Source organism: Balearica regulorum, chromosome Z, assembly GCF_011004875.1.
Source record: "Balearica regulorum gibbericeps isolate bBalReg1 chromosome Z, bBalReg1.pri, whole genome shotgun sequence".
Taxonomy (NCBI): Eukaryota; Metazoa; Chordata; class Aves; order Gruiformes; family Gruidae; genus Balearica; species Balearica regulorum.
Window position 1 is genome coordinate 64,616,928 of NC_046220.1, and position 27,179 is coordinate 64,644,106.

The following is a 27,179-nucleotide window of genomic DNA, read 5'->3' on the forward strand; positions in this document are numbered from 1 at the left end:
ACAACACTTTAGAACACTGGATCCAATCTTTGTCTTGTTGAGGAATCCGTTTACAATAAATATGTGCTGACAAGCAAAACCAGCATCTTAAAAGAGGCCTTACATCTTACATGTTCAAATTTGAATATTTTCCAACTGAATAATATTTCTATGTTGCAAACTCACTAATTTATTTTGCCTGTAACAGGCTAAAATATTTTGGAGGAAATATTATCATGATCTACATGTCATCTTGTGACAGTTATAACTAAGAAGTTCTTCTACGCTTTAATTTACATAAAGTAGACACTTCTAGGGAATATAACAATGATCTATACAGTCAACTGTAGAAATGTGAAAGTAAACTATTAATTATTAAACTATTTTTGCACTCACTTTTAGAAGTTTGAAGCACCACGGTTAATTACATGGCTCTGCTGCAAACTAGCAGTCAGCACACCTGCAGGCTCAGTACTTTTTAATATAACACTGTTCAACTTTAGCTATCATAAACCATAATGACTTGCCCTTTTCTTTCCCTGTAAATTTCATGAGTAAAGTTTTGCAGTGTATGATATAAAACCTGCACATGAACATGCTTACAAACCAGGCACACCCTGCCAAGGAGCCAACTGTAAATACCACAATGGAAAGCTGAATAAATTGTCTTGATAAAAGAGGCAAAGGAATACCCAGAAGAGGGGTGAAGCTGCTGATTGTTATCCACTATTCCCACCACCTGGCAAGTGGAGTGCTAATCTGTTGTTTCCAGGGAACTGGAGAGGATGGAGGTAATTCCAGGCTAAGGTATCTCTTACACCTCACTCAAATCAATATATGCTGTTCAGAAATCAGTCAGATAGCTAGACAGGCAGCTTTATTCTGCATCCATCTAGTTATCACAGGAACAAGTGCTGCAAATGCAAGCGCTCAATTCAAACAAACATAAAGACGCAGTGTAGGTTTATTTTATTTCCCTACTTCCTTTCAATTATAAATCAAGGTTAGCCACAGCCACCCAAGTGTTCTTCTTCCCACACCAGTATCTTAGAAAAAACTTTGCTGATCAAATTCTTGATAAAAATTACATGTAAAACTAAAACCAGAACGTCACAATGGGTTCCAGTACTGAGAAACTACATGGAAAAGTAACGGAAGAATTACTTTGAAAGCAGTATCTCATCATGAAAGGGTTTTCTTATTCTCAATTGTAAAGTGACTGTAGTTATGTGAATGCAAAAAATAAAAAAATACTTCAAGCATATTTCCACTCACTTTCAGAGGGGATTTTTTTTACTTAATTTTGAACTATATTGAATATAAAATAAAGGAATGCAAGCTTTATCAGAAATTGAACACCCATAGATCATGCATTATTCCTGATGGCATTCTGACACATTTAAATGGTAAAAAATGTTATGACAACTCTATGAGAAGAGTAACAATTAAATAAAAAACTTCATTGAAACAAAGACAGCTTGTTAACACTTCGAGGAGGTAAGAGTGATGGTGAGAACTTAATGAAATATTCACAAATGTTAATTATTCTACGTACAGAGAGTAATTTCCAACAGGCTAACTTTCCAAATCTTCAGCAGTGTGGACACACTAACGAGAGATGCACAATTTAGCTTTCTGATCCTTAATAGGATTTATGAAGTTATATCTCAGTGGAAAGAAAAGAGTCCTATCTTTTCATCAAAAAACTGAAGGAGAAAAAAAAGATTAATAAAAAATGCTCTCTTACCATCTCTTTCAAACTAGAACCATACCTAAGAGCTAAAGGGAAGAGCAGGCTGCTCTAACATCATGGTTTTCATGTTGTGGTCTGCAGACTTCTCTGGCCTCTACACTAATTAATTCCAGAGTGAAAACTAACCAACACAAACAAGCCTAGCAATCGGTCTCCACTGCTGAGAGTTTGAGTTTCCATAAGGAGAAATGTTAAGGATGCACAAATAAAATGACTGGACATCAATGCTTTTATCTGTCCTTTCCACTGCGTGACAGAAAATTTCTGGGTTTTAGTCTGATGCAAATGCACATTTATACAATACACAATTATTCATCCCATCTATCCCAACTACTTACCCCTTCACCAGCCTAGAGCATATTCTGATGCCTTTGATACCAATTTTAAATTTGTCTTTTTCATTTAAAGATCATAACTCACCACTGTACTTCCAGTCTACACCACTTCAGGAAAAAGTCTGCGTCAATAAACAATACTCTGACATAATTAAGACATTATTAAAAATAAGCAAACAAACAAAAAAAAACTTCTCAAGCTAGAACTGTTTCTAGCTAGGTGCCTAGCTAGAAACTACAACACGCAGTAAGAAAGGCCAATAAAGAGTGAGAACAAAGCAAGTTGCCTGACATGTCTCTGCTGAAAGTCTCACTTCACATATAGTGTCAGTTAGTAGATAAACTTAAGTCCAACATATTGCCAGTAACAAGTGACCAATTTTAAACACAAAAGCCTAAATTCTCAGTGTCTTTTCTCTTTTTAATTGTTAGAACAAACAGTTAACCAACCAACTTACCATACAGGTACGGGAGTTTTCCCCTATGAATGAATCTCTTAGCACCTGAGTAAGTTTACTTGCTCTGAAGGGTGTATGAGGTTTATTTCGGCCTAAGGCTCTAATGCATTCCTGAAAGAACAAAAACAGGTTTATTTATTTTTCTTTAACATAGGTTGAGTAAATATAATACAAATGCAGTTCAAAACCAGAAAATACATGCCTTAATTATGTTGCTGTACCCTAAAATATTAAAATATACTGTTAAAGCTTAGATTCAAGAAGTGTTAGGCTTTTACCTCTCATTAAGTTCAGTAGGTAGATAGGAACTTAAAAATAACATAGGAGCCTAAAAACTTTCTGAATCTCGTCCAAAAGGTTAACATCTAATGTGTCCAACAACAACAACAAAACAAAACAAATCAGTGATGATGTTAAATGTCCAGACTAACAATTATTTCTGATTATCAGCTGCAAAAGCCTGAATGATCTACAACCTCCACCAGCAGAAGCAGCATGGACGGGGACACATGTTAACTCTATCAATTAAAAGCAGTAGCTCTGATTCTGACTCTACCACTAAATTTCTTTGCAGCTTAGAAGAAAACACACCTTCTGAAAGCTTCCAGAGGTCACAAACCTAGTAAGCATAGCTCTCTACTGATGTACTCGTTATTGGAAAACACCTGAAAATGTAAGACATTCTCTGTTTTAAAATATTCTTCATGTGAAAAAACAGGGATAAGGTCTCCTCTTTCATTCACAAGGCTATGGGGCTAAACTAATATTTGCAATTGGTTGGAGACTTCCAGTGAGAAATACTGTACAGATGTAAATATTATGAAATTACTATAGAAGTTACAGCAACAACTGAGTACAACAGCGCAAACCAAGATCACACTAATCTAAACATCACTTCTGCCCACTCAGAGGTCTAACATCAGCTAGTAAATTACTTCTTATACAAAAAAAAAAGTTTAAATTTAAATTTCTGCGTTGTTGTTGTTGTCATATTTTGATCATTAATTCTAGTCTCTGCCTTCACCTTAATAGTTTGTGCACAGGCAACTCTTCAGATGCGTGGCTTCCTTGGTACAGTTTTAACACGTCTAACACACAGAACTTCTTCAACCAACCATACTTCAAAAGCTTTTCAAATTAGAGATTTGCTTTTAGCAGCACTAACAGATGGAATGGTTTTTGTGTTACATGAATAGTTCTACAGTAGTTCAGCTAATCCTCCAGCTGCAGCCACATCCTTGTGGCCTTTGGAAATTTCCTAGAAACAGCTTCTTCCAAAAGCCAGGCAAGAAACTGTGGGATGATAATGCAAGAAAGCATTGCAACTGTGAAACAGCATAAAACAGAACTAAAACCAGGCTCAGAATAAAACTGCCATGATACAGGACAGGACAAACACAAGGGCAAGTTGGCTTTAACTAAAGTGATTATTTAAAAAACTCACCAGCTGAATTTTATAGAATGGACACAGCTCAGATAAACAGAAAGACTGAAGCTTGTTGAATGTGAATTTCACATGCAAATGCTAAAAAGGACTCAATACTAATAGGCGAGCAAGGCAGTGCATTCCTTGATTTTTTTTTAATTTGTACATTAATACTATTCTTATATAAGGAGAAAAGCAGATCAGACAGGAAGAGGGGCAACAGATTTTCAACAAGTGACATTACAAACTAAAAACAGTAAGAAATGCGTATGTTGAATTACTGATATGGCAATCAGCAAGTTTAATTAAGATATTTTAATTTACTATGACGATTTTTAGTTTGCTTACTCTTGAAAAACTAGAATTAGATTATCTCCTTATTATTAAAAGGATTATAGGAGGACACTGCCAGCTTCTAAATTAATGGAGTTTTTAACTACTTTTGCTTTTCATCACAGCTCAGAAAACCAGGTAACAAAATGAAAACACTACTTCCATGTAGAGACATTACAGAAATAACTTCCTGTACCAAAAATCTGAACGGGTGAAAACAAGACTGATATCCAGATGCAAATAGCAAATCTTGGATTAGCACCAAAGATCACTCTTCAGAACATACTAGTTTAATTCAAACTTGACAATAAATTCAAGAGTCTTGAATACAAATGGAAAAAGTTGTGTAATGTTTTTGGGGAGATAGATGAAAAATGGAAAACTTAACATATTAGGAAATTTGTATCTTCCTGTACCACTCTTTAGACATCTGCAAGACCTCCACTTATTTTAATTTCCCCTTCCTCATATAACTTAGATTACAACCACTAGTAGAGCAGCAGCAGAACCTTTCACTATAATTAAAAAGACAAGTTGTATGAAAATCAACTAAGTATGTTTTATGGGTATTGCATTGAAGGCACTAGCCAGTATAAAATCAAGTAAAATGGAGAAAAAAGAAAAAAAAGGAAATAATTTTTATTCAGTTACATTTGGAAACAAGTGATAACATCAACACAATGTTGCTTGCATTATTTACTTTGATGCTAAATCAAAACAGGCCACAGTTTTGGAACTGCTACTTCCAATTTTTAGGGTGCCATGCAATTTTGTAATGACACATTACACGTTACATTTTGTGGCGTTTTGTAAGATCTGCAAAGAGTCAGGTACTAGTGTGTTGGGTTTGCATGGCAAGGTTTTGGTAGCAGGAGGGGCTACAGGGGTGGCTTCTGTGAGAAGCTGCTAGAAGCTTCCCCTGTGTCTGACAGAGCCAATGCCAGCCAGCTCCAAGACAGACCCACTGCTGGCCAAGGCCAAGCCAATCAGCGCCTCTGTGATAACATATTTAAGAAGGAAAAAAACAGTTAGAGAGCGCTTTTGTAGCCAGAGAGAGGAGTGAGAAGATGTAAGAAACTCTGCAGACACCCAGGTCAGTGCAGAAGGACGGGGAGGAGGTGCTCCAGGCATCAGAGCAGAGATTCCCCTGCAGCCCGTGGTGAAGACCATGGTGAGGCAGGCTGTCCCCCTGCAGCCCATGGAGGAAGGATGGGGGGGTGTAGAGATTCCACCTGCAGCCCGTGGGGGACCCCACACCGGAGCAGGTGGAGGCACCTGAAGGAGGCTGTGACCCCGTGGGAAGCCCACGCTGGACCAAGCTCCTGGCAGGACCTGTGGATCCGTGGAGAGAGGAACCCACGCCAGAGCAGGTTTGCTGGCAGGACTTGTGACCCTGTGGGGGACCCATGCTGGAGCAGGCTGTTCCAGAAGGTCTGCACCCCATGGGAGACACCCACGCTGGAGCAGTTCGTGAAGGACTGTCTCCCATGAGAGGGACTCCATGTTGGAGCAGGGGAACGATGAGAGGAGTCCTCCCCCTGAGGATGAAGAAGCGGCAGAAACACCGTGTGATGAACTGACCATAACCCCCATTCCCCGTCCCCCTGTGCCGCTGGCGGGGGCGGAGGTTGAAGCTGGGAGTGAAGTTGAGCCTGGGAAGATGGGAGGGGTGGTGGGAGGTGTTTTAAGATTTGGTTTTATTTCTCATTCCTCTACTCTGTTTTGCTTAGGAATAAATTAGATTAATTTCCTCTCTAAGTTCAGTCTATTTTGCTCGTGACAATACTTAGTGAATGATCTCTCCCTGTCCTTATCTCGACCCACAAGCCTTTTGTTGTACTTTTTCTCCCCTGTCTAGTGAAGGAGGGCAGTGACAGAGCGGCTCTGGTGGGCACCTGGCCCCCAGCCAGGGTCAACCCACCACAAGAAGTCTTCTCCCAAGTGCTGATACTAAGAGTAGAAAACCTAAGCAAAACTAACCAAGAACAGAGATAAGTTCTGAGACATTCAAAACTCCTGTTTTCCCAGCTGAGACGACCAAAAAATTACTTCCCTATTTCGACTGAACCTCTTTCAAGCATTATAAAACAAACCAAAAGAGGCATATGAATATTTAAATAGTATTTCTTAGCTCTCTTGATGTGCCCTAGATTAACGTATGAAAATCTGTAAACAGACAATTTGCTGTAAAGAAGAGTAGTCAAAAATGGATTCTAACTTTCAAGTGTTATTTTCATCTATTTTTTCGTTCTTTCTGGATATGTTGCTGTTGTGTTGCTTTAGTGAATTAATTAACAGCAGTAAATAAATATGTTGTAAAGGTAACTTTATTTTTTATTTTAAAAAAAAAAGAAAGAAGAAATACTGGGATCAGTAAAAATATTTCCAGTTCGTATTTTGGACCTTGAATACCAAAGTCAGTCATCTGTCCTCCCATTTTAGATATATATCAGAAAAGACTTCAAATTTAATGACTGGGGATTTTTTGTTGAGGGTCAGGGGTTTTGGGGGTTTTTTTTTAACGACATGCAAGTTGATAGCACAATGTTTCTGCAATGTTTCTACTTGGTAATTACCAAGTGTTCCTTCAGGCATTTAAAGGAAAAATCAATACATTATTTTACCTGTCACATCAGCAGACAATGTAGACAAGCAAAGCCTGCAAAAACACTCGTTTTAATAGTCATTGCTATTATATGTAGAAGGTTTCCACCTACTCAAAGGCAATGGAAACATTTCAGTTACCTTGAGTGCTAAAAGGCTCTTGTTAATTTCCGCACCTTCCAGTCGTGTCTGCCTGTCTGCACTGGAAGTATCTGCTCCTCTTTCATTGCCAGCCAAATCAATCAGAGAAAATTTACCATGCAATTTCCCTTTCCTTCTGAGAATAATCTGAAACACTGCATGGCTTCGAGATGAGTGTGCATTTGCAGATGTTTGGCCAGATGTCCTTTAAACAAAAGGAGAGATGGGAAGGACATATGAACAGGCGAAGGACCATACATGTTAAATGCACTAACCTCAGAATGCTATTTTTTTCAGGGCACAGCCCAGTATTTTCTTACATATGTTGACAGCATGCCTAATGATCTTGTCGACACCAGAGATACAACACTAATAATTGGATGTACATAGTACAATAATACTCTCTTCAAACAGAAATGGAAGATTAGTAACATTTTACCTCCCTTTTAAAAGCAAAAATAATCAGATCTTCAAAGACTTCAGAATAACAGAAAGTTGATGGCATTTTTATCTGATCAGACAGAAGACTATGCACAAGGATCATTTTAAAAACAATGAAGCTGGATTCTTAAAAAAAATAAAAATTTTACGCTTAACGTCTGTCACTACATATCAAGGCCTTTCAGAGCTGAAGAATCTGGCAGTATTCCAGATTATAAATGATGTGAATTTAAGTCAGTAAGCTGGTTACATAATGCATGCAGTTCACATCCTGTAGAAAAATCAGTTCTTATTTCTCTCTTGAAGACACAGAAACTCTAAATATCTTTATATAAAAGGTAGGAAGATTCCTTTCTTGCAACCATGTTGCATATTAAAAAGCCATCACTATGAAGAGACCCCCAAAAAACCATGTTCTGATTCTTTAATGTACAATGAAAAACTGGTGGAAGCTATGGGAGATACCTGCAGCTGTTGCCTATTTCAATAAGCTTAAGAACATCTTCAACACATTTCACTTCCCGTTCATGTAATCCCACCACTTGGACTTGCTGTTTACCATCTTCTAACACTCTTAATTTTGTCTTCCTGTTCAACAAGTCAAAAACCTTAGCGGAAGGGGGAAACAGAACAGTTAAAGAGGAGATTTAAAAGACTTTTGTTTCAAATCAAAATATGCAAATCATTCCATGGAAAAACATGATTGGAAGTGTAAGGAATTGTTTTTTAAAAAGCTTTTAGTACAAAGAGGAAAAAAATCTTTTATGTGACAAAGTCTTTTTTGTGAAAGAGAAATTCCACCTTCCTCAGAGAAAGATCAGCTACTTACCTTACCACTGTAGATCTCAAAATATGTTGAATATACTTGAAGCTCTAACTTCTTATAGTTTTGTTTCTTTAGCATTAAAAAGACATCTCGAGCTGTGAATATATTTCCAGGATAAAAAGAAATCTCATTGCATATTTTCATTTAGTGAAGACTCATTAAAGCATAACAGTAATTTACAGTATCTCTCCTATTTTGCAAGTGTAGCAGATAAGTTCAGTCAACCACGTCTAAAACATTGCAGTGTTAACTGCCACATTACAATGGAATATGCAGGAGACCCCAAAATTATTAACTTAACTATCTGTTATATTTATTACATGTTTTGAAGTGACCTATATATACATTTACTTTACTATGCAAAGACTAAACATATAGGAAGTACTTTTCATGTTACCAAAGCTCCACTGTAATGCAAAATATGTAGACCCTTATGTTAGTACCACAGGGAGAAGAAAAGTCACTGATCTCAACTAATTTGCAAAAGGCCAAAAGACCAAGTCTTACCTGCAAGTGCATATATTCCATTAGAACAATCTTGGTTCTTTCCTGAAAAGTCACCACCCATAGTCTAAATTAAAAAAAAAAACAAACAAAACAAAAACCAAACCCCAAACATAAAGATCACAGAACTGTAACTTAGGTATTTGTTACTTATTAGAACTTATACAAGTGTATCATACATAAAAAGTGTATTGCTGACATGTAGAAGAAATACTTACATGGGTCTTTCCACTACCTGTCTGCCCATATGCAAAACAAGTGGCCATTCCCCTTTCAAATATGGTCTCTACTAATGGTCGAGCCGTAAACCTTAAATGCAAAAAACAACAGTACTTGAGAAACTGAATTACTTTAAGATGCCACTACCACAAGGATGCTACAAATTATAAGGCCAGAAGTGACAAAACTGGTCCTGTATTTTGAGAGTCCAAAGGACATATCTACATTAATTCCCGAACTAAAGAGACTGCCAGATCTAAGGCATTGAAATATCCAAATAAATAAATAAATAAATAAAAGTTACAAGGTCTCTCCCATTTATTTTACAACAATATTATCCACCTGTAAACCCTAAGGAAAAAAATTTCCTTCTTTTAATTATGCAACACAGCACAGCTTACTACACGGAGTTTGGAGCTCCCTAAATAAGACAGAATTAGAAGATATCAAAATAGGACACTGGAGCACATACTTAGGTTTTGCCAATACTAAAATTCTGCTATAGTTTTGCTTTTGGTTTTTTTTTTCTCCCTAAATCAACTTCCAAGATTAAATTTAGAAGACAAGTGGCCAAAACAACATTGCACATCTTAATATTTTGAGAACATACACACACTGAGAAAAGGCTCAAGAAAATGGATACCCAGGCTCTTCAGAATGGAAAAATCTACTTATCCCTGAATTATTATTTGATGTGTCCAAAAAATATTATCCAAAGTATCATTTTTCTGTTTTATAAAATTTATTTTTACTTAAGAAAAACCATAGAGTTACTGTTCCTACTTCAGCTGCTTGTCACCATTATTTAATGAAAAATTCCAAAACTAAAAGGTAAGCTAATGGAGGGTTACCAACAGAGGTAAAAGTCTCTCTGCAAAAGTCTTTCTTAACTTTTTCCAGGTATTTACACATAAACTATCTTTAAGAGAAAGAAACAGGAACAATTCTTTTTATATATAAAATACAAAACTCCACAAAGCCTATCCACTTAAGAAACACACTCCATTATCTCTGTTTAACTGAGTTTGAAATAATTTATTTTGCTGATCTATAAAAGATGGACTTATTTATATCTATTTTAAAGTAAGGCAAAACACAAACATATCTCAAAAAGTTTTCATAAAGCATTATACAACTCCAAATGGTACCATGCCAAAACGGTCCAACTTTAATTTTTCTAGAACCTTTATTTGCAATCTTGATCTTTCAGAAATGTAAACTCTGGTTCTCCTTTAAAATTCAGAAGGCATATCTATTCAAACCAGTGCATGTTTTTTAATATTAATAAAAACTTGCAACTCAGTGTTGCAGCTCATGGATTCAGAAATACTTAAAATACAGCTTAAGCAAAATAATAGTAATTAAAAAAAAAAGAATAGTACTTTTCTTTTTCTCCCTCAAACTGTGTGTATTTTACATGAGTAATTTTAGCATACTGGAGAAAACTAGAGTAACTTGCCAAACTGTGACCCTGAAGTTCTGGCAAGAACAGATGACAATACCTGTCTTGCTCTTACTTTTGTTATTATAAGCATCCTTGAAGCAGACTGCCCTTCAAATAATAATCATTATTGTACCATCTGAGGGAGAAGGAGAAAGCCTGTACTGCTACACAGACTAGAGAGTTACTGTTTCAGTATGAACACAACCATCTTTCAGTATTTTCCTGTATTACCATTAATGTATTACATAACTAATAAAAATTGTACGGAGAAAACTCAATACAAAAATACAACAACATTGTATGCCCAACATTTAAACACTATGCTCATAAATAGCAGGAAGGGGGAAGATTAGAACTGCTTGTTAAGTGGAAGGAAAACAATTGCAAGAAGCACACATCACCAGCTAGATCACCCTCCCGCAGCTCTGCAGTATCAAGAAAGGAAAGATGCTACTGGTAGACAATCATTAGAGACAGAGAGAGATCTCCACGGGCACAGCTCTGCAGTTTAGAAGTCTTTTGTTAGTGTAAACTAACAGACTATTTTCTTTTCACTACCCTTCTTCTCCTAATTATATGAGACAGAAGTTTTGATTTTAAAGGCCTTTTAATAATTCTTTTAGTATGAATTTTCTGTTATCACCAACAGGATGTTAGTGTCCAACACCAAACAGGACACAATGCTAATTTTTACTTCCTAACTGTTGGATTAAAAACAAGAACTAAGATATTTCTCTGCCACTGCTCCTTAAGACTATGGGAAACACTTTCCACGCATAAGAAAAATTATCTTCATTAAATTCCTTCCTAATATCAATATTCCCTGCAAAAAGCTTCACAGTATTTAGACTGTGTACCAAAATTATGACCTGTCATGGTGTCTAGCCTTGCCTCCTACTGTATCTACTCCATTTAGTGACTTGTGCAAGGTGAACAGCTACTTCTCAACATATTTTTAAAAGCACTGTGTGCATTATTCTGTGCCAGCTGTTGAAGTGAAACAGTAGAGGAGAAAATGGAGATCCAAGTACCTTAGGGCTGAAAGTGGATGTGTATCTTTTGCTGTTGTTTTTTAAATCAGAAAGATACAGCATTTTGAGCAAGATAATTTAGCTCCATGCACCTCTGCGTTATTATCAGCCAGATTGCTTCCAGAAGCCAAGCCAGCTCAAGTATGTCAGGAATACAACCTCTCTTTCTGTGTACTCTTTCCCCACCCTCTTCTGACTTGTCTCTCTCTCTTAATCATCCTATATTCAAACTGCAAGCTCTTTGGGGTTGAGGCTATCCTCTTCTTCCAAGTTTCCTGAAGACCAAAAACCATGAGTCAGGTTCCTCAGGCACTGCACACACACTAATTAATAAGACAATAACCCAGAGGAGGCAAATGGAGAGCTCATGAAGTTGTTCAAATGTGCAGTAGCTGAGGAGGCAGGCAATACATGCTAGAGCCTGGAAACCAGCAGGGCTTGGAGGAGGATTGAGAACAGGACTGAGGTCAGCTGAGGTGGAGATGATATTGCAGGTGAAGAATTCAGGATAAAGAGTTAAAAGAAAAGTAAACAGGCAAAATAATGGAGGTAGCAATACACATACCTGGAAACACAGAGAACAGGAGTAAAGTCCATGACTCAGGTGAGCCCACAGTTATTGACATGGGAGATAATGAGAAAAAAGATTCACCAAAAAAAAAAAAAAAAGAAAGCATATCCACATACCTGTAAACCATTTCATTAGAAGCCGTGTCATCAAAGGCATAATCAAAACGAAAAGTTTGGTTTTCTAGGTACCTTGTTAAATCCACTTTTTGTTTTGGTTCATGTACCATCACAACATCTTTACTAGGAATTGTTATTACATCAAGGTCTTTCATTAAAGTTTCTATAAAATAAGTAAAATACATATTTAACTAACAACACATCATTGTTTTTTTTACATTTTTTCATTGTTTACACTCCTACAACATCTCGGATAACACAGCTCCTCCAAGTAACAACACTGCAATGAGTTTGGGCTTTTCATGCCTAGATAGCAATCTGCTAAGTAAGAGATTTCTTTTGGAAGTCTAGTCATCCTACCAACTGCTAGAAATTAAAGAGAGGTTGTACCAAGTTGATTACAAAAACTAAGATCATTAATTACAGCATTATCATTGTAGCTTGTTACGTATTCTATAACAACACTTCCATAGATTTGAGTTATTTTTCTTAAGGCTTCTATACTGTTTTACAGATTACTGCCATATCCTTTGAGTTTTTGTAACTAAACTTCTCTACTGGAGAAACTGGATGCTGAAGTCCTATACTGCTTGCACTGTCAAATTTAAAATTGTAAAATAAATCAGATTATCATAAAGGATATTAATTTTGTGTTTTTATCTTTTTATTTTCCCTAAATCCTTAATGTTACAGTCATACATTCACGGCTTTCAAAAAGAAAAATTTTGTTTTCATTCTACACAGATAATTTCATTTATGTATTCCTCCTAGAACCTAAAGTATACATCTTTAATATAGAATTTCTCTGAAGTAAAATCCTTTCTAAAATTACCTTGTAAGTAGAAAAAGCTGAAAATGCTAATGATCCTTCCTGTCACTGGGAATGAACAAAAGCCATCTAGATGTGATTTCAATAGCAAGTTCCTAGGTTATAATTACTACACAGCACTATGATTTACTGCTAATTGTTGTATGACATATGAGTCAGCAAAACAGAGAACCCAGTGATCCATGATAGGCACAAAAATAAAAAGCCTTTATGTCTATAGTCAGGATCACTAATGTGTCCTACTTGCATTTCTATGTAAAATTTCTGACAAAACAAAGTAATTCTATTTTTTCCTCTTCAGGGGATTACACACTAGTATCTTTGATTCCTTTATACCCTTCAATTCTAAAATGTGGCATGAGAAATACTGTTTCTTATGAAGTGTGTTTTTTCATAACACTGCATCATGTGGCTACTAGATTACCTTTACGGCTCATTCCCTGCATAGATTATTTCATTAATACCTTTTTTCTATAGCTTATTCCTTAAAATTCAAAATTACTTCAGTGCCAACCTCATTTTTACTTAAAACACTCATCTTCCTACAAACACCTCTGAACTATTTTTGTAATAGCTCCAAACCACTAATACCCAAGATATGCAACTTTCACAAAATCAAACCCTAACTCATGCCCTATGACAACCTGCTCTCATTTACTGTAAATTCACTTTGTCCACTTTCAGTACAGGTAGAAGGTGGTGTTTCCCCCAAATGTATCAGATTTCTAAGTCGTATTTTATTAAAGATAACCTCCGATGCTGAAACAGAAACAACTACTACCAGACTTGTACATTGAATGCCATTGTTAAATGGGTTGTGCGAAATAATTTCAATTCACCAATTTTTGAGATTACACATTCCTTTCAGATCAATAAAAGAAAAAAATACAGGGATAAGAAAACAGTATAAGTAAAAATGAAGAAAAAAATAAAGTAGGGGAAGCAGCAATGTGGAGGGAAAAAATAAGGCTAGAACTAACTATATACTGGTATCATGTTTTCCATTTCCCATACAATTCTCCCATTTTCCTCTGGATATGCTCCAGATAATCCTCCATGTGTAGTTCTGATAGTACAAAAATAATAGATGCGCCCCATGTTGTTTCAGAATCAGAGTGATGCTCTTTTAGTCCTTTAGCTAAACAAAATATAATAGAGAAGGAAAGAAACATCTTTGAAAATGGAAGTCAGCTTACTTAAGCGCTGGATTCAGACAGGCTGCAATCCAGAATTATTTGCGTTCTCAAATTCCCACTGAAAGTAAGGAACTTCATGGGAAGACTGGGATTTAACTGGAGTTGAAAACCTGAATGGCTTTTTTTTGGAATAGAATCCAGTCTGATGAGCAGGCAGTAAGAAAAAAAGTTGCTATGCTGATCATCTATAAAAAAGTCCCTAGGGATTTATTCCAATACCTAATATTTTTTCAGTGGCATTTAATATGTCCCTAGAGTATCTTGCCCAGCCCTGAGCAGCAGCTTCAGGGGATACAAGTCTCCAGTTCGTCTGTAATCCACTAATCCTGCGAGGATGTCTTGGACACCTTTCGGCACCTAACAAGTCATAAGATATTAGTGTTTAGGCACCTGAATCCCTCCCTTAGTGTCTGATTCAAGACCACTTGAAAGTATAAAAATACACCTACAAAAAATGTGCATAAAAGTTTTCACTGGGTAGGTCTCTGCTCAGGAGATCACTTGAATGATAGCTTAAAAGAATGATGATCCTTACGCAACGTAAAAATATTGAATAAATTAAATTAGAATTCATAGAATCATAGAATGGTTTGGGTTGGAAGGGACCTCAAAGACCATCTAGTTCCAAACCCCTGCCATGGGCAGGGACACCCTCCACTAGACCACGTTACCCAAAGCCTCATCCAACCTGGCCTTGAACACTTCCAGGGATGGGGCCTCCACAACCTCTCTGGGCAACCTGTTCCAGTGCCTCACCACCCTCACAGTAAAGAATTTCTTCCTAACATCTAATCTAAATTGACCCTCCTTCAACTTAAGGCCATTACCCCTTGTCCTGTCACTACACCCCCTGATCATTCCCAGATCAACTAAATACATCCTCGATAACCTTGGGAAAAAACTGCAGTCTGTGCCTCATCTCCCAATCCATAAAATGGTGACAGTTAAACTATTTTTCTCCCCATCTTTATCTGAGTTATGATGATCTATGAATTTTCTGGGTCTGTCACACATATTGTCCAGTATAACAGTCCCACCTTTGATCAGTAAGTATTTCTAGATTTCTTTAACACAAATAACATTACTATCACAAGCAGCTTTTCAGAGAAAAAAATCAGCAAAATCAGCAATGGTCATACCTTTTTTATTGAGTGGACGTTTTCGGACACAAACACATATCCTGTGTTCATCAATCTGCAAAGGAAACAATCTTTCAGTGATCTATATTCCCCAATTCCAGTTACATGATATTTTACTTCTGTTATTGAATTAATTAACCAATCATTTAAACAAAGAGAAATTTCCAAGGCAGTGAGTCATCTGAACATGTAAAAGCCCCTTGTGTCTGCACAATAGCCAAGAAACCAAAAGGGAGAACCACATATTAACAAAACTCCCTGCAGACAGTGATCTAATCCTGTAGAGTACCAGGTACATCTCAGGACATTGCAAGCAAATCCAGCTCTAACAGGGCAGATACGTTATGACAGACATTGTCACTGTCTCTGATTTCCACAGAAGTCTGATAATCTTCATCATTTAAGCCTTCTGCTCCTCTGACTTCTCTGCAAACCAAAGGCCCTCATTACCTTCAAAGATCAAATATTAACCTTTATACTCAACAGGGTTTTTCAGAGAAGCTTAATGGTTTTGTGTGTTGATCCCCTAGCATCCCAGGAAAATTTACAATACAGAGGCTGAGTGACTACTTAGTACATATGGTATTATTTTACAATAAAAAGGTATTTAAATGACATAACATAATTAACAATAATTTAGTAACCTAGGACTTTCAATACCTACTAATTTCAGTATCATCAAATTACTGAAAAAATAAGCCCACGTTATAATGAATACTATTATATATTAAATTACTTATTTTTCATGTTTACAGACAGAACTATACAATGAAAATTTGAAAGCACATAGCAAAACTACAGAAGGATAAAAAATGTCCATGTTGCTGGAGTACTTACAGGATCTGCAGTTGTCAGTGGTCTATAATCCAAACTTGCCCTGAAATCTCTTATCATACACATAATTTCATAATTTGGGTTTGTAGCATCAACATCCTAGGGAAGTAAGCAACAGAATTATAAAATACCTTTTCCCTGAAATATACTAACTTCAGTATCTTCTGTATTTATTTATAAGAAAAATACCCATTAACTGAAATCTTATTTCTTCTCCGAAATGCCAGAAATATCTCAAATGCAAGTTTAATGCATTTTTCCATTCTGTTGTAGCTAATTTACTGATCATAAAGCAAAACAATTATATCCTTTCTATTTCATGTTTTTGACTGGCATCTAATAGAAAATACTGTTTCAGTGAGGACTCATTAACATTCTACTCAAGAAAGAGAGTCCTGCCTTGCCAGAATTTTCATACTCAAGAAACACCTCTGAACAACTGCCCACCACCAGAGAGCAGATACTGTCAACGCTTCTGAATCCAAGATAAGGCAGTCCAATGGACAAACGGATCCACTCCTTTACACAGGTACCACACACTGCAGAGGACAGTGCAGGCACCTCAGCTGCTTTGAACACAACCCTGCTAGTTACAAGTTGGGTAAAGGAGCTTGATCCTACTACTGATCCTGAGTTAATTCCCACAGTTACTTGGACGCACTGGAAACTCTTCTAGCACTCCTAGACCCCCCCAAAAAGCAGAAGCAAGCCCAAGGATACACTGTAGGCTACCACCAGGCTCAGAAGACCACCTGTCCCTAAACCAGGTACCACAGCAAACAGGCATGTAAGAAGCCACGCAGGGACCCCCTCTAAGCCTTGCTAAGCCTGAGCCTAGTGTGAGCTGTGCTGGTTCTCTGCAGAATCAATCAAACATCCTACCTGTCACTTCTCCCTGCAACTGGCAGTTTTTATACTATTTCAGGACATGCTGCTGATGTCATACGTAGCCAGCTCTGGAGCTCAGACCTTATTAAATTTTGCATGGCTCCCCTGAGACAATATAAAACTCCTTCTGGATCATACGTGGAAACAGCATAGGCACTCTCAGAAAGCACTGCATTGGGGTTAGCAAGCTGAAAGGGAGCCAGCTCATGTCTCTCCACTTGTGACACAGCCAATCCTCACCTCAGATAAAACCATCCTGGTAAACAGAAGTTGACTGTACCTTGATGTTGTTCAACTTGACTACAATGAACTAAAACCTGCTGACACTAAGTACACACAAAATGTATTCCTGCTGAAATGTTTCCTTCTAACATTCAGAAGGGAGTATTGCTTATTATGGAAAAAGCATTTGCCTAATATTCTTCAAACCTTGTTTAAAGATTTTTGCCCACTAGAAGACAGTGCTTGGCTAATTATTGCACTTTTTCCTGGTTTCAGCTGAGTTAATATTCTTTCCAGTAGCTAGTGTAGTGCTGTGTTTTGGATTTAGTGCGAGAATACAGTTGGTTATCAACTGATGTCTTCAGTTGTTGCTGGGTAATTGTAGTGCTGACACTAAGCCAAGGACATTTCAGTTTCTCTCGCCCTGCTGGGTGCACAAGAAGCTGGGAGAGCACAGCCAGGACAGCTGGCCCAGTCTGGCCAAAGGGATATTCCCTGCCATAGAACTTCATGCTCCGTATGTAGCTGGGGAAGATAGCCGGGAGATGGGATTGCTGCTCAGAAACAGACCAGGCATCGGGCAGTTTTATCTTCCTTCTGCATGTGGTGAGAAATTGCATTTGTGCATCACTTGGTTACTATTATTGTTGTTGTTATCCTATTAAACTGTCTTTATCTCAACCCACAAGCTGGGGTTTTTTTCCATTCTTCTCCCCGTTCCCTTGGGGGGGGGGGGGGGAAGGGGTGAAAAAGCAGGAGCGTGGTGCTCAGTTATGGCTGAGGTTAAACCACGACACATTTCACAACAACAACAGCAGCAGCAGAATACAGAAAGCAACACAAAGCACAGGTACATACAGGTCACCAAGACAGAGCTTCCTCACACAGAAGTTTAAGACTCAGATGCAAAGGGAGCCTTCACAGGAGTGATAAAATTTCAGGTATAGTACCACATCAAAGAATTTTAATCACAGAACCATAGAATGGTTTGGAAGGGATCTCAGAGATCATCTAGTTCCAACCCCCTGCCATGGGCAGGGACACCCTCCACTAGACCACGTTGCCCAAAGCCCCATCCAACCTGGCCTTGAACACTTCCAGGGATGGGGCCTCCACAACCTCTCTGGGCAACCTGTTCCAGTGCCTCACCACCCTCACAGTAAAGAATTTCTTTCTAACATCTAATCCAAATCAACTCTCTTTTAGCTTAAACCCATTACCCATTGTCCTATCACTACAGTCCCTTGTAAACAGTCCCTCACCAGCTTTCCTGTAGGCCCCTTCAGGTACTGGAAGGCTGCAATAAGGTCTCCCCAGACCCTTCTCTTCTCCAGGCTGAACAACCCCAACTCTCCCAGCCTGTCCTCATAGGAGAGGTGCTCCAGCCCTCTGATCATCTTTGTGGCCCTCCTCTGGACTCACTCCAACTTAATATATAAAGCCAAAAAATATTTGTTCCTCACACAGAGATATAGTCATATTTTGCATTTGTTGAAATGGATGGGAATTAGAGAACATGAATTCAACGTAGGTGATTTTAGGTCAACTTACAAACATCATTAAACCGTGAAGTAAATTGCCTGAGTTATTTACTTGGTGGTGGTACTTCTCATGTCAGTAGCGGATTGGTAGTATCTCTTCAGAGACCAACACATACACACAGGGCTGCCAACAAGATTATGCTACTAGTTTTGCTAAACCTTTTACACCACTGTGACAGAAAGTCATTTACTATTAAGAGATTTTTCTCACAGGATTAGCAACTTAATTTCTTTCACACAAGTTTCTAACAACTTGCTGCCAAGCTGTCTGCATGATGCAAAGCTAAGTTATACATACACAGACTGGTTTAAAGAAAAAAAAATTAAAAGTCACTGTTCAAACTTGAGCCTCAAACAGATCTGCTACAAAGCATCAAAGATCATAAAGAACAATTTATTATAATGTCGTAATACCTCCTGTACAATAACAGCCCTATCTAAAAGCCAAAGGTTTGATTATTTTCAACAATATATTTTTCGTAAGAAATAGATATCATCGGCACTTGATCTTTAAAGAACACACGGCAAGATAAGCAATGGAAAGCAATTATTTCTGTAGAAAGAAAGAAGGGGAAAACTGTCTAAAGTAACACTGACGAGAGCAACCAAGCACCAAAATATTTACCAAATTTGTACGCAAGATGAAAACATTTCATTTCAAGATTCTTTCAGTTTATAAAAATTATTAAAGTCTGAAAAAAGCACAATGATTTTACAACCTCTTCTCTTGCTGACATACATTTTCCATCCAAGGTAAAAATACTAACCTGAGCTCTTTTTTCTCTAAGTTCCTGCTGCTGTAACCTTCTTTTTTCACGTTTCTCTTGCAATTTTTCAACCTCTTTTACACAATTAGATTTTCTACGTGCTTAAAGAAAATGATATAATTTTAAAATATTTTCAGTGTTGCATGAATTTATTATTTACACTGTAACACTTCAATTACATTAATTTATCAATAATTAGAATGCATTTATATAAAGTATCTTTTCAAGCAAATCAGTATTAGTACAGAATAATTTTGGCAATTAAATTTCTAAAATTCATAAAATTAATTAGAAAAAAGTCATGGGAATGGGACAATAATTACATGACCAAAAATATAAGGACAATGACCCTCAAGAAAATATTTGGACAGATACATGTGATCTCTTGGTTGAATTAAAAAAAAAAGCCCAGGCAAATTAAAAAAACTCCAAAACACACACACACCAAAAAAAAAACATCAACCACCACTGCCATCATTAAAAAAAAGATAAAGGAAAAACAAATTCCAAATATTAGCACAACTATGAGAATAGTGATTATTTGTTTAGCCACAGCTCTGAAAAAGCTCCTCGAGGAAGCCCACAGACAACTGCACATGTAGACTGTCCTTTATGGACAACAACGTAATATAAGAGAATGTACATGTAACACCAAGAATGAATGAATCCTTGGTACACGGTTTACATACAAGGGGGTCCAAATTCCTTTTTTGCAGCTTGAACTGGAGATATATCTGAAACACTACCATTCTGTTGAGAGGAGGAAGTCTGCTCGGGAAGCTGAGTAGGTCGCGCACGTGCAGAACCAACCACTGCAAAGGGAAAGCACAAAGCTCATCTGGACATGGAAGAGTAACATTTCTACCGAGTTCTGAAATGCTTTGTTATGACAGGATAAAATGAGGTCCCCTTCCAGACACAACAATTTATTGAGGGTGAGAGGGAACCATACGTGTAAAAAGTCTATTAATAAAGACATTTGGTATGCAGCCTTTTTTATCCTAGCATTATACACCAACACAACATAGTTATTAAATACCAATGTTGCATGTGCATATTTTTATGTACTCTACTGCAGAATTAGTACAACTTATGTGCATAGAACAAAGCACGTACTTGGAAATATGCAGTCCTGAAACTTACAGTGCTGCAATTTTATTTATATTGTGATTATATCCAAAAAACAGATAAGAAAAGAAGCCCCACTGATTCACATTCTCCAGACGTTACAAAATGGTCCCACCCCATTGAGCCTACAATCTCTGGAGGAGCAAAGGGATACAAATGAAAGGCAGCAAAGCACCACCCAATCTGTGAGTGGAAGAAAAAAAACTTTTTGACACTATAGTGGAAGGAATACAGATTCAATCAATATGTCTAAACTTATGCATTGATTCTATACGTGCTAAGGATGTCAATTTCTGAAGATGCAGTGATGTCTGTTCCCAGTCAATGCAGTGGGAGTGGTGAGCATGTAAGCCTCTTTGGTAGAGCTGAATGCTTTAAATTGTTTTTCTGAGAGTTCCTTCAAGCAGCTCTGCTTCAGTTGGCCCATTTCCTACACACGCTCCTACCAGAGTCTGCCAGAAGAGTACAAATGTGAAGGTATCAGCTTTGAGTAGCAGCCAGAGATGACACTCCAAACAAAGGCCAGCTCACTGTGCAACACGGAGACAACTATGGAAACAGGTATTGAATGGAACAGACAAGACAAATGCCCAGATCATTCCAGATATGATAGGAAATCTAGTTTATAGCACAAACTGACTACATAAAATAAGACGGTGTGCTAAGAAAGCTTAATTACAAGGCCAACAAAGAACAAATACTTAGGCCAACTGTGAATAGTAAGACACATAGGACCTATCAAAACACAAGTTACAGTTATTCCATACCAAACAGACATATGTGAGGACAGCCCATCAATAAGATGTCTCAAATTTAAACCATATTAGTTTGAAAAAAAAATATCCCCTCCTCATGAGATTTTTGATTTAACACCCCCAGAGGCAAATGGCAGAATGGCGAAAGTGGTCCTAATCATCCACCAGTAAAGTCTGAACACTTGCAAAGATACACAAGCCCACTTGTTTTCCAAGTTTAAACAGACGGACTGGAATCTAGTCTGAATTAATGACAGTAGATTAACGTTTGGAAGAAGAATCATCACTATCATCGGTACAAGTTAGTTAAGTTTAATGCAGGAGAGAAAATGAAAACAGTAATCAGTAACCATTCTTTCTTATGTTATAGATGTATTACATCTATATTCATCCGATACATACTTTTCACTTCTCCTCCTGTGGTACTTCAGCATTTTTTGTAGATTTTTTTGCTATTAACTGTAGAGTGAGAAATAACGTGTAGGGCTTAAGTATTCTTTGAACGAACGTTTACACGCAGACTGTTAGAAAATGCAGGTAAAAAATGAAAACATAAGAATTTTAAGTGCACCATTTAGTGTATATTGAAATACTCTATTAAGCTGAAGCAAACTGAGGATGCTTTAACGTGGAAAAGTCCACATATGACTTAATGTAGCATAATTAATTAACTTCAAATTTTTGCATCTTCAGTTCATTCAGCTTAACTTTCCTAATGCTACACTGCTTAAACTTGCATGTAAATACTATTTGTACAGTATGAATTCCTAAATATGTCTTTCACATGTCACATGCATACACAGTGAATGAGAAATGCAGAACTATTAAGGAATGTTAGATGAGTAGGATGTCAAAATGTTCCCATGTTTTTTACTTCCTTGAAATGGAAAAGGTAACATTTACCTCTGTTATCTCTGGCAGGGGTGTCATTCTTAGTAGGTCCCACAGTTCGTCTCTATAAAGAAAGAAATCTCTGTTATTCGATCACCATATTATTGAAAACATAAACTGCAGCCCAACCTCTGCTTCTTTCCAGTGAATGAAAATAACACACCAGCAATACAGAGAGGTGATTGCTGCCAAATTCCTTCCTGAAGAGCCTAGGTTGAAGACTGCTTGAACCACGTGTACTGTCTCAAAACAACCTCCAAAACCTCCTCTATATTTTTCCTTGAGATATATTTAGTTATTTATATAAGTATTAGACCCTAACTCCCTCTCTGCCAAATTTCTTCTTAGAGAAGTTTAAGAAACCCTTATTTACCATAGGAAAAAGAAAGGAACAGAGTTATCAAGTAGCTCCACAGACACAAAAGTTAAAGTTAAAAATTCAAGCATGACAACATCTATAGGAGTACTGTAAGTTTAACATGAACATGTTGCATAGACATTACCAACCTTCACGATTTTGTTTACTTTGGCTAATTGAGCAGGTGGTGGTGGTGTCTCTGGACTAGGTTCAATATCTTCATCAGGTGCAAGATCTGGGTTAAGTGAAAATATGCTCTCCAAGTCAATCTGTGTAGAATATAAAATGCATTTACGAGTCTTAAAACAATATTCACCCTCTCTATTTTTCCTGTTCTGTTTGAGAATAAATAATAAATATATTTACCCCACAATTTGATAATTCTAAAACCTGAATTATTTTATGTTCACTAAAACCAGCATAAGCTTTGTTCTTTGTATTAGTTGAAAACACACCTGTCAGAAAAGGGATGAATTAAAAATGACCAACAGATATTCCTAACTTTGTAAAGTGATTAAATTAAACCAGAAGTAGCTAGTATTACTGTGGTAATTTGACAATTACTGCAAAATATGAAAGACATTCCATAACATAAAAAGAAAGATACCTCAATTACTTGAAATTTCCCAAACAGTGCAAAAGAAACAGATGAATTTCAACCACCCAAAAAATAAAAGCACAGTTGAAACTATGTTAAATTTATCATGCTATTTTTTTTTTCTTTTAAGTGTTCGTCATTCAAAATGCTGTAAAATGTAAGGGCGGAGGAACAGGATCTTAAAAACAGTTGGTTTCAGATGTATTGAAACTTGGTTTCCTAAAAATTTTAAATAGCTTTGGTCTCTATAGACTGCCACTTCCCCTGGCTGGACCCTTCAAAGACCTCACTACTGTATGGATTCTGCGTGCCCAGAGGAATGAGCTCAGCTGATGAGATCACCAGGACTTTCTCACAATTATTTTTCTTTTTCCTGTGTTTTCACAAAACCAGTAAAGTGTAATTATTTCTGAGATGCTTCACCAAATCTCAGATGAAACTGGCTAACACAATCCAAAATTTAAAGGGAGAGAGGACAACGAAGCATTACACACAAAGACACAGTTTCTCAAGGAAAGTAAGACTGTAAACGTAAAACAAAAATAAATAATAAGTAAACAAACTAGCAGTTCAATTCCTCAATAATAAAACACAAAAATATTTCCAGTCTAACTCTCCCACTAGTTCCCTGCCTGAAATGCAAGTCACTCTTCCTCTCAAAAATTTGATTTTTCTACTTGTAAAAAGAGGATAACAAGGTCAGCCTTTGTAATCTGGTTCAAAATCAGCAGATGAAGAGAACTATTTAAAAGCTATGACACAGAGCTCAGGAAGTCAAATTTAATACAACAGAAATCAGCATTTGCCGAACAGATCCCATGCAAAACAGCCTGTAACCAAAGAATCATCAAGTAAATTAAGTTTTTCTGTTTCCAGTGCAAATTCCAAATTAATATTCATGTAGATTGCACACTTTTAAAAGAGAAAAGTTCTAAAATAATGAAGTTTACCTCTTTGCCTTTAGTATCTCCATTTTCAATCCATTCAACAGTTACACTTTCATTATCTTCACTTAGGGATGTTACCATAGCCTGGTGAATTCGACCTAGAAAGCAAAAACAAATGATCATTTAGTAACTGGTAGAAAAATTTTCCAAAATTTATTTCCATCACTGCACTGTGGCATGCAGAGAGGGGCAGAAAGAAGAGGGTTAAAAACTTGAGGTGATAAATAGATGATGATTCCTGGCCACACACTGTGAAGTGGCTCAGACCTGATCCACCAGCAGAGGCTCTAATGAGACAGCGTACAAGTGAAAAAAAGCTCAGTGAGCAGAAAACTGAGTGGTAAGTAAACAAAACACCACATGAAAGCCACACGACTTGGACTCTTTTTTCTGGAGAGAACACAACTCCAGTACCACGAGTCTCCCATAGGCGGTAAAGTCTCCTGAGGTGTGCTCCACAAGGGCTTGCTTGTCTCCCTTCTAGGCTGATACATTGCATGTTCCAACACAGGACTGAAGCCCCCTGAAATTGTATTCTGATATCCATTTCTTATGGGCATCCAATTAGTTGGTAATTCAGCTAAAATTAAATTGTCTGCAACAATAATACAAATCATCTTTTTAAAAACAGCTGCTTACACAGACTGCTGAGCTGGAGTTAAGATGCTGTTGCTTTGACTACTCCAGTGAAAGAACCAAAGCCAGCAAGCCCCCATAAAGTACAGTAAGACCAGTAAACTTTCAGTAGGAATAAGGATTTGTACAACAATTTTTTCATGTCCTATTTCCTACGCACAGTAGCGAGAAGCAATTGGAAGAGCAGAGCAGCCATGCACTGACACAAAAGGATCAAGACCCAGGTGTCACATTGATTTCACATCTGTGCTTTACCCTAAGAGTACCAAGAATTGGGGTTTCTAAAGAACAGAAGTCCAATGCGACTGCTCCTCTAACGAGCCATAGCACGAACAAGCAATCCCTCACTCCACCCGCCCCAAGCCACCCCCAGGTGCCCAAGGGCCACATGTGGCTCCCAAAGCACGAGTGACCATCCTGCAGCAGTCTGTGTATACGCTGCTGCTGTTGCTGGGCACCTGCTCAGGGGCAAAACACAGTGCGGTCCTTACACACCTGCTCTGGTCTGGGTATCCTCCACCTTGAACCTTCGTTTTCTCCTTTCCTAAAGCTCTCAACCCCCCAAATCAACTCCAGTTTTCCCCTCCAACTTCTGTTTTAGCCACTTCAGTCATAATTTGACTGTTTTCCAAAGTTAATGTCTTTATACCATCTAAGCCTCCTAAGGCTGGCTGAGGGACACAAAAACCTGACTGACATCCCATATTATCTCACCTAACAGCACAAGTAACAAATGTATACTGCTATTTTTTCTTTTATTGCAAAGGCTGCCTAAACATTCACACCTAGTTAAAATTTAAGCAAAAAGAGAGGCTACGGGGAAGTGTCATGGAAGGTAACAGCAAATCTGGGTACTCTAATATATTGTGCAGAGGAAGAGATTAACTCAAACGCAGGCAAAGTGTAGCACTCAGGGGACTCATAGAGCAGCTGGCACCCCTGGGCAGCACTGCTTTCACATTGGCTGTGCTTGCCTCACCAGCAACATACATTACATACGCATTTCTAACCTCTGTGCTTGCCCTTGCCCAAAGCATAAGGTTCACTCCACCACTAAAGAAGGTTAAGTAGTTTTTTCACTGAAAAAAAAGCCTCCCCCTTCGCTTCACTTGATTCCTTTCCTCTAGCATTTGCTAGTTTTTATTTCCCTGACCCATGTTTTGTCTGAACAAACCCTTCCATTTGTGCTTCCTGAGCACCATTCTCCTGGGGCACCCTGGCTGCATGCAGGGACGGTCTGGTTTGGATTCCTCACCCAGCCACTGCCAGCAGGAGATGCACAGGAAGGGACCACCACTGTGCCCTCCCCTTCACACACAGGTGCTCTTCTTTTCCCTTCACCCAAACGATGTTGTGCAGGCACACATCCTACCCTCAGGATGCTGCCCAAGATCTGCTGTTGGCGGGGCTGAAGCAGACTCATGAAGTATGATGCTTCATCACCTCATTTCCTTGGACAAGTATTTTTGTGCAAGTCTTCTTTGTGCAAGGTCGTCAACACACTTCCGCATTATTTTTTCTGCATTTAATGACCTTAATTTTGTGCAAGAACACTCTGATGTAGAACTGTTTCAATTAGCTATCTGGTCTGTTAGCAAAGCAAGAACAGAAGCCACTGTCCTCCTGCAGCAGTGCCACTCCTGCCACTCCTACAAACAGCACGCTGGGACAAGAAGGACACAAAAACTTTTCACCACTGCGGGAACTGGACAACTCCTACAGCTTACATTGGTCTAATCTTTTGCTACTGTTTTAAGGCTTGGCCCAGCTGTCAATCCAGAATCAAGAGAAAAATGATATATGAAAAATTTAAGTTTAGATAAACATACTTTGTACAATATATGATGATAATCTTTCCATGCTACCAGATTTTACAAATTTTGATAAAAAGCACTATTCACAGCTGAAACCTGTGACACTGTATTAGTCACAGAGCCATCATGTAAGTCCTGTTACTTGCTCCTGTTCTCTGTTACTTTTGTCAGAGAATGACTGATAATTTAAAAAGGTTTAATCTTTGCCATAAGAAGTGAAAGGAGATCAAAGCAGGCTGATGAATGAATAGAAAATACTGAATCCTCTCAGAAACACAGCAAGCCAGCATGCCGTGACAAAAGAATCACAATAAATCTTCCATCTCTGTGCCAGACTTCATCTGCTCCCTGGCCAAGAAAGCCAGGACTGAATTAAAAAAAAAAAAACACTAACAAAAACAAAAGTTATGTCCATCTTCCAAATATTCTCAGCTTAAATAGAAAACGTATAGTAT

The 27,179-nt window shown here is 37.7% G+C and overlaps 1 protein-coding gene across 4 annotated transcripts in view; it reads right to left on the reverse strand.

Annotated features, from left to right (window-relative positions):
* KIF2A (kinesin family member 2A) overlaps positions 1-27,179 on the reverse strand; it is a 58,830-nt gene that overhangs the window by 13,680 nt on the left and 17,971 nt on the right. For 2 of the 4 annotated variants that reach the window (XM_075739421.1, XM_075739423.1), the window contains exons 2-15: positions 24,278-24,372; positions 22,879-22,998; positions 22,384-22,435; positions 20,287-20,409; positions 19,598-19,698; positions 16,183-16,278; positions 15,346-15,400; positions 12,182-12,344; positions 9,019-9,109; positions 8,804-8,867; positions 8,300-8,391; positions 7,936-8,078; positions 7,030-7,234; positions 2,526-2,636 (exon numbers count right to left, since the gene is read on the reverse strand). In XM_075739421.1, the coding sequence (XP_075595536.1) occupies positions 2,526-2,636; positions 7,030-7,234; positions 7,936-8,078; positions 8,300-8,391; positions 8,804-8,867; positions 9,019-9,109; positions 12,182-12,344; positions 15,346-15,400; positions 16,183-16,278; positions 19,598-19,698; positions 20,287-20,409; positions 22,384-22,435; positions 22,879-22,998; positions 24,278-24,372 (1,511 nt within the window). The remainder of the gene's footprint in view (positions 1-2,525; positions 2,637-7,029; positions 7,235-7,935; positions 8,079-8,299; positions 8,392-8,803; positions 8,868-9,018; positions 9,110-12,181; positions 12,345-15,345; positions 15,401-16,182; positions 16,279-19,597; positions 19,699-20,286; positions 20,410-22,383; positions 22,436-22,878; positions 22,999-24,277; positions 24,373-27,179) is intronic. The other 2 variants (XM_075739422.1, XM_075739424.1) reach the window with 1 other exon arrangement.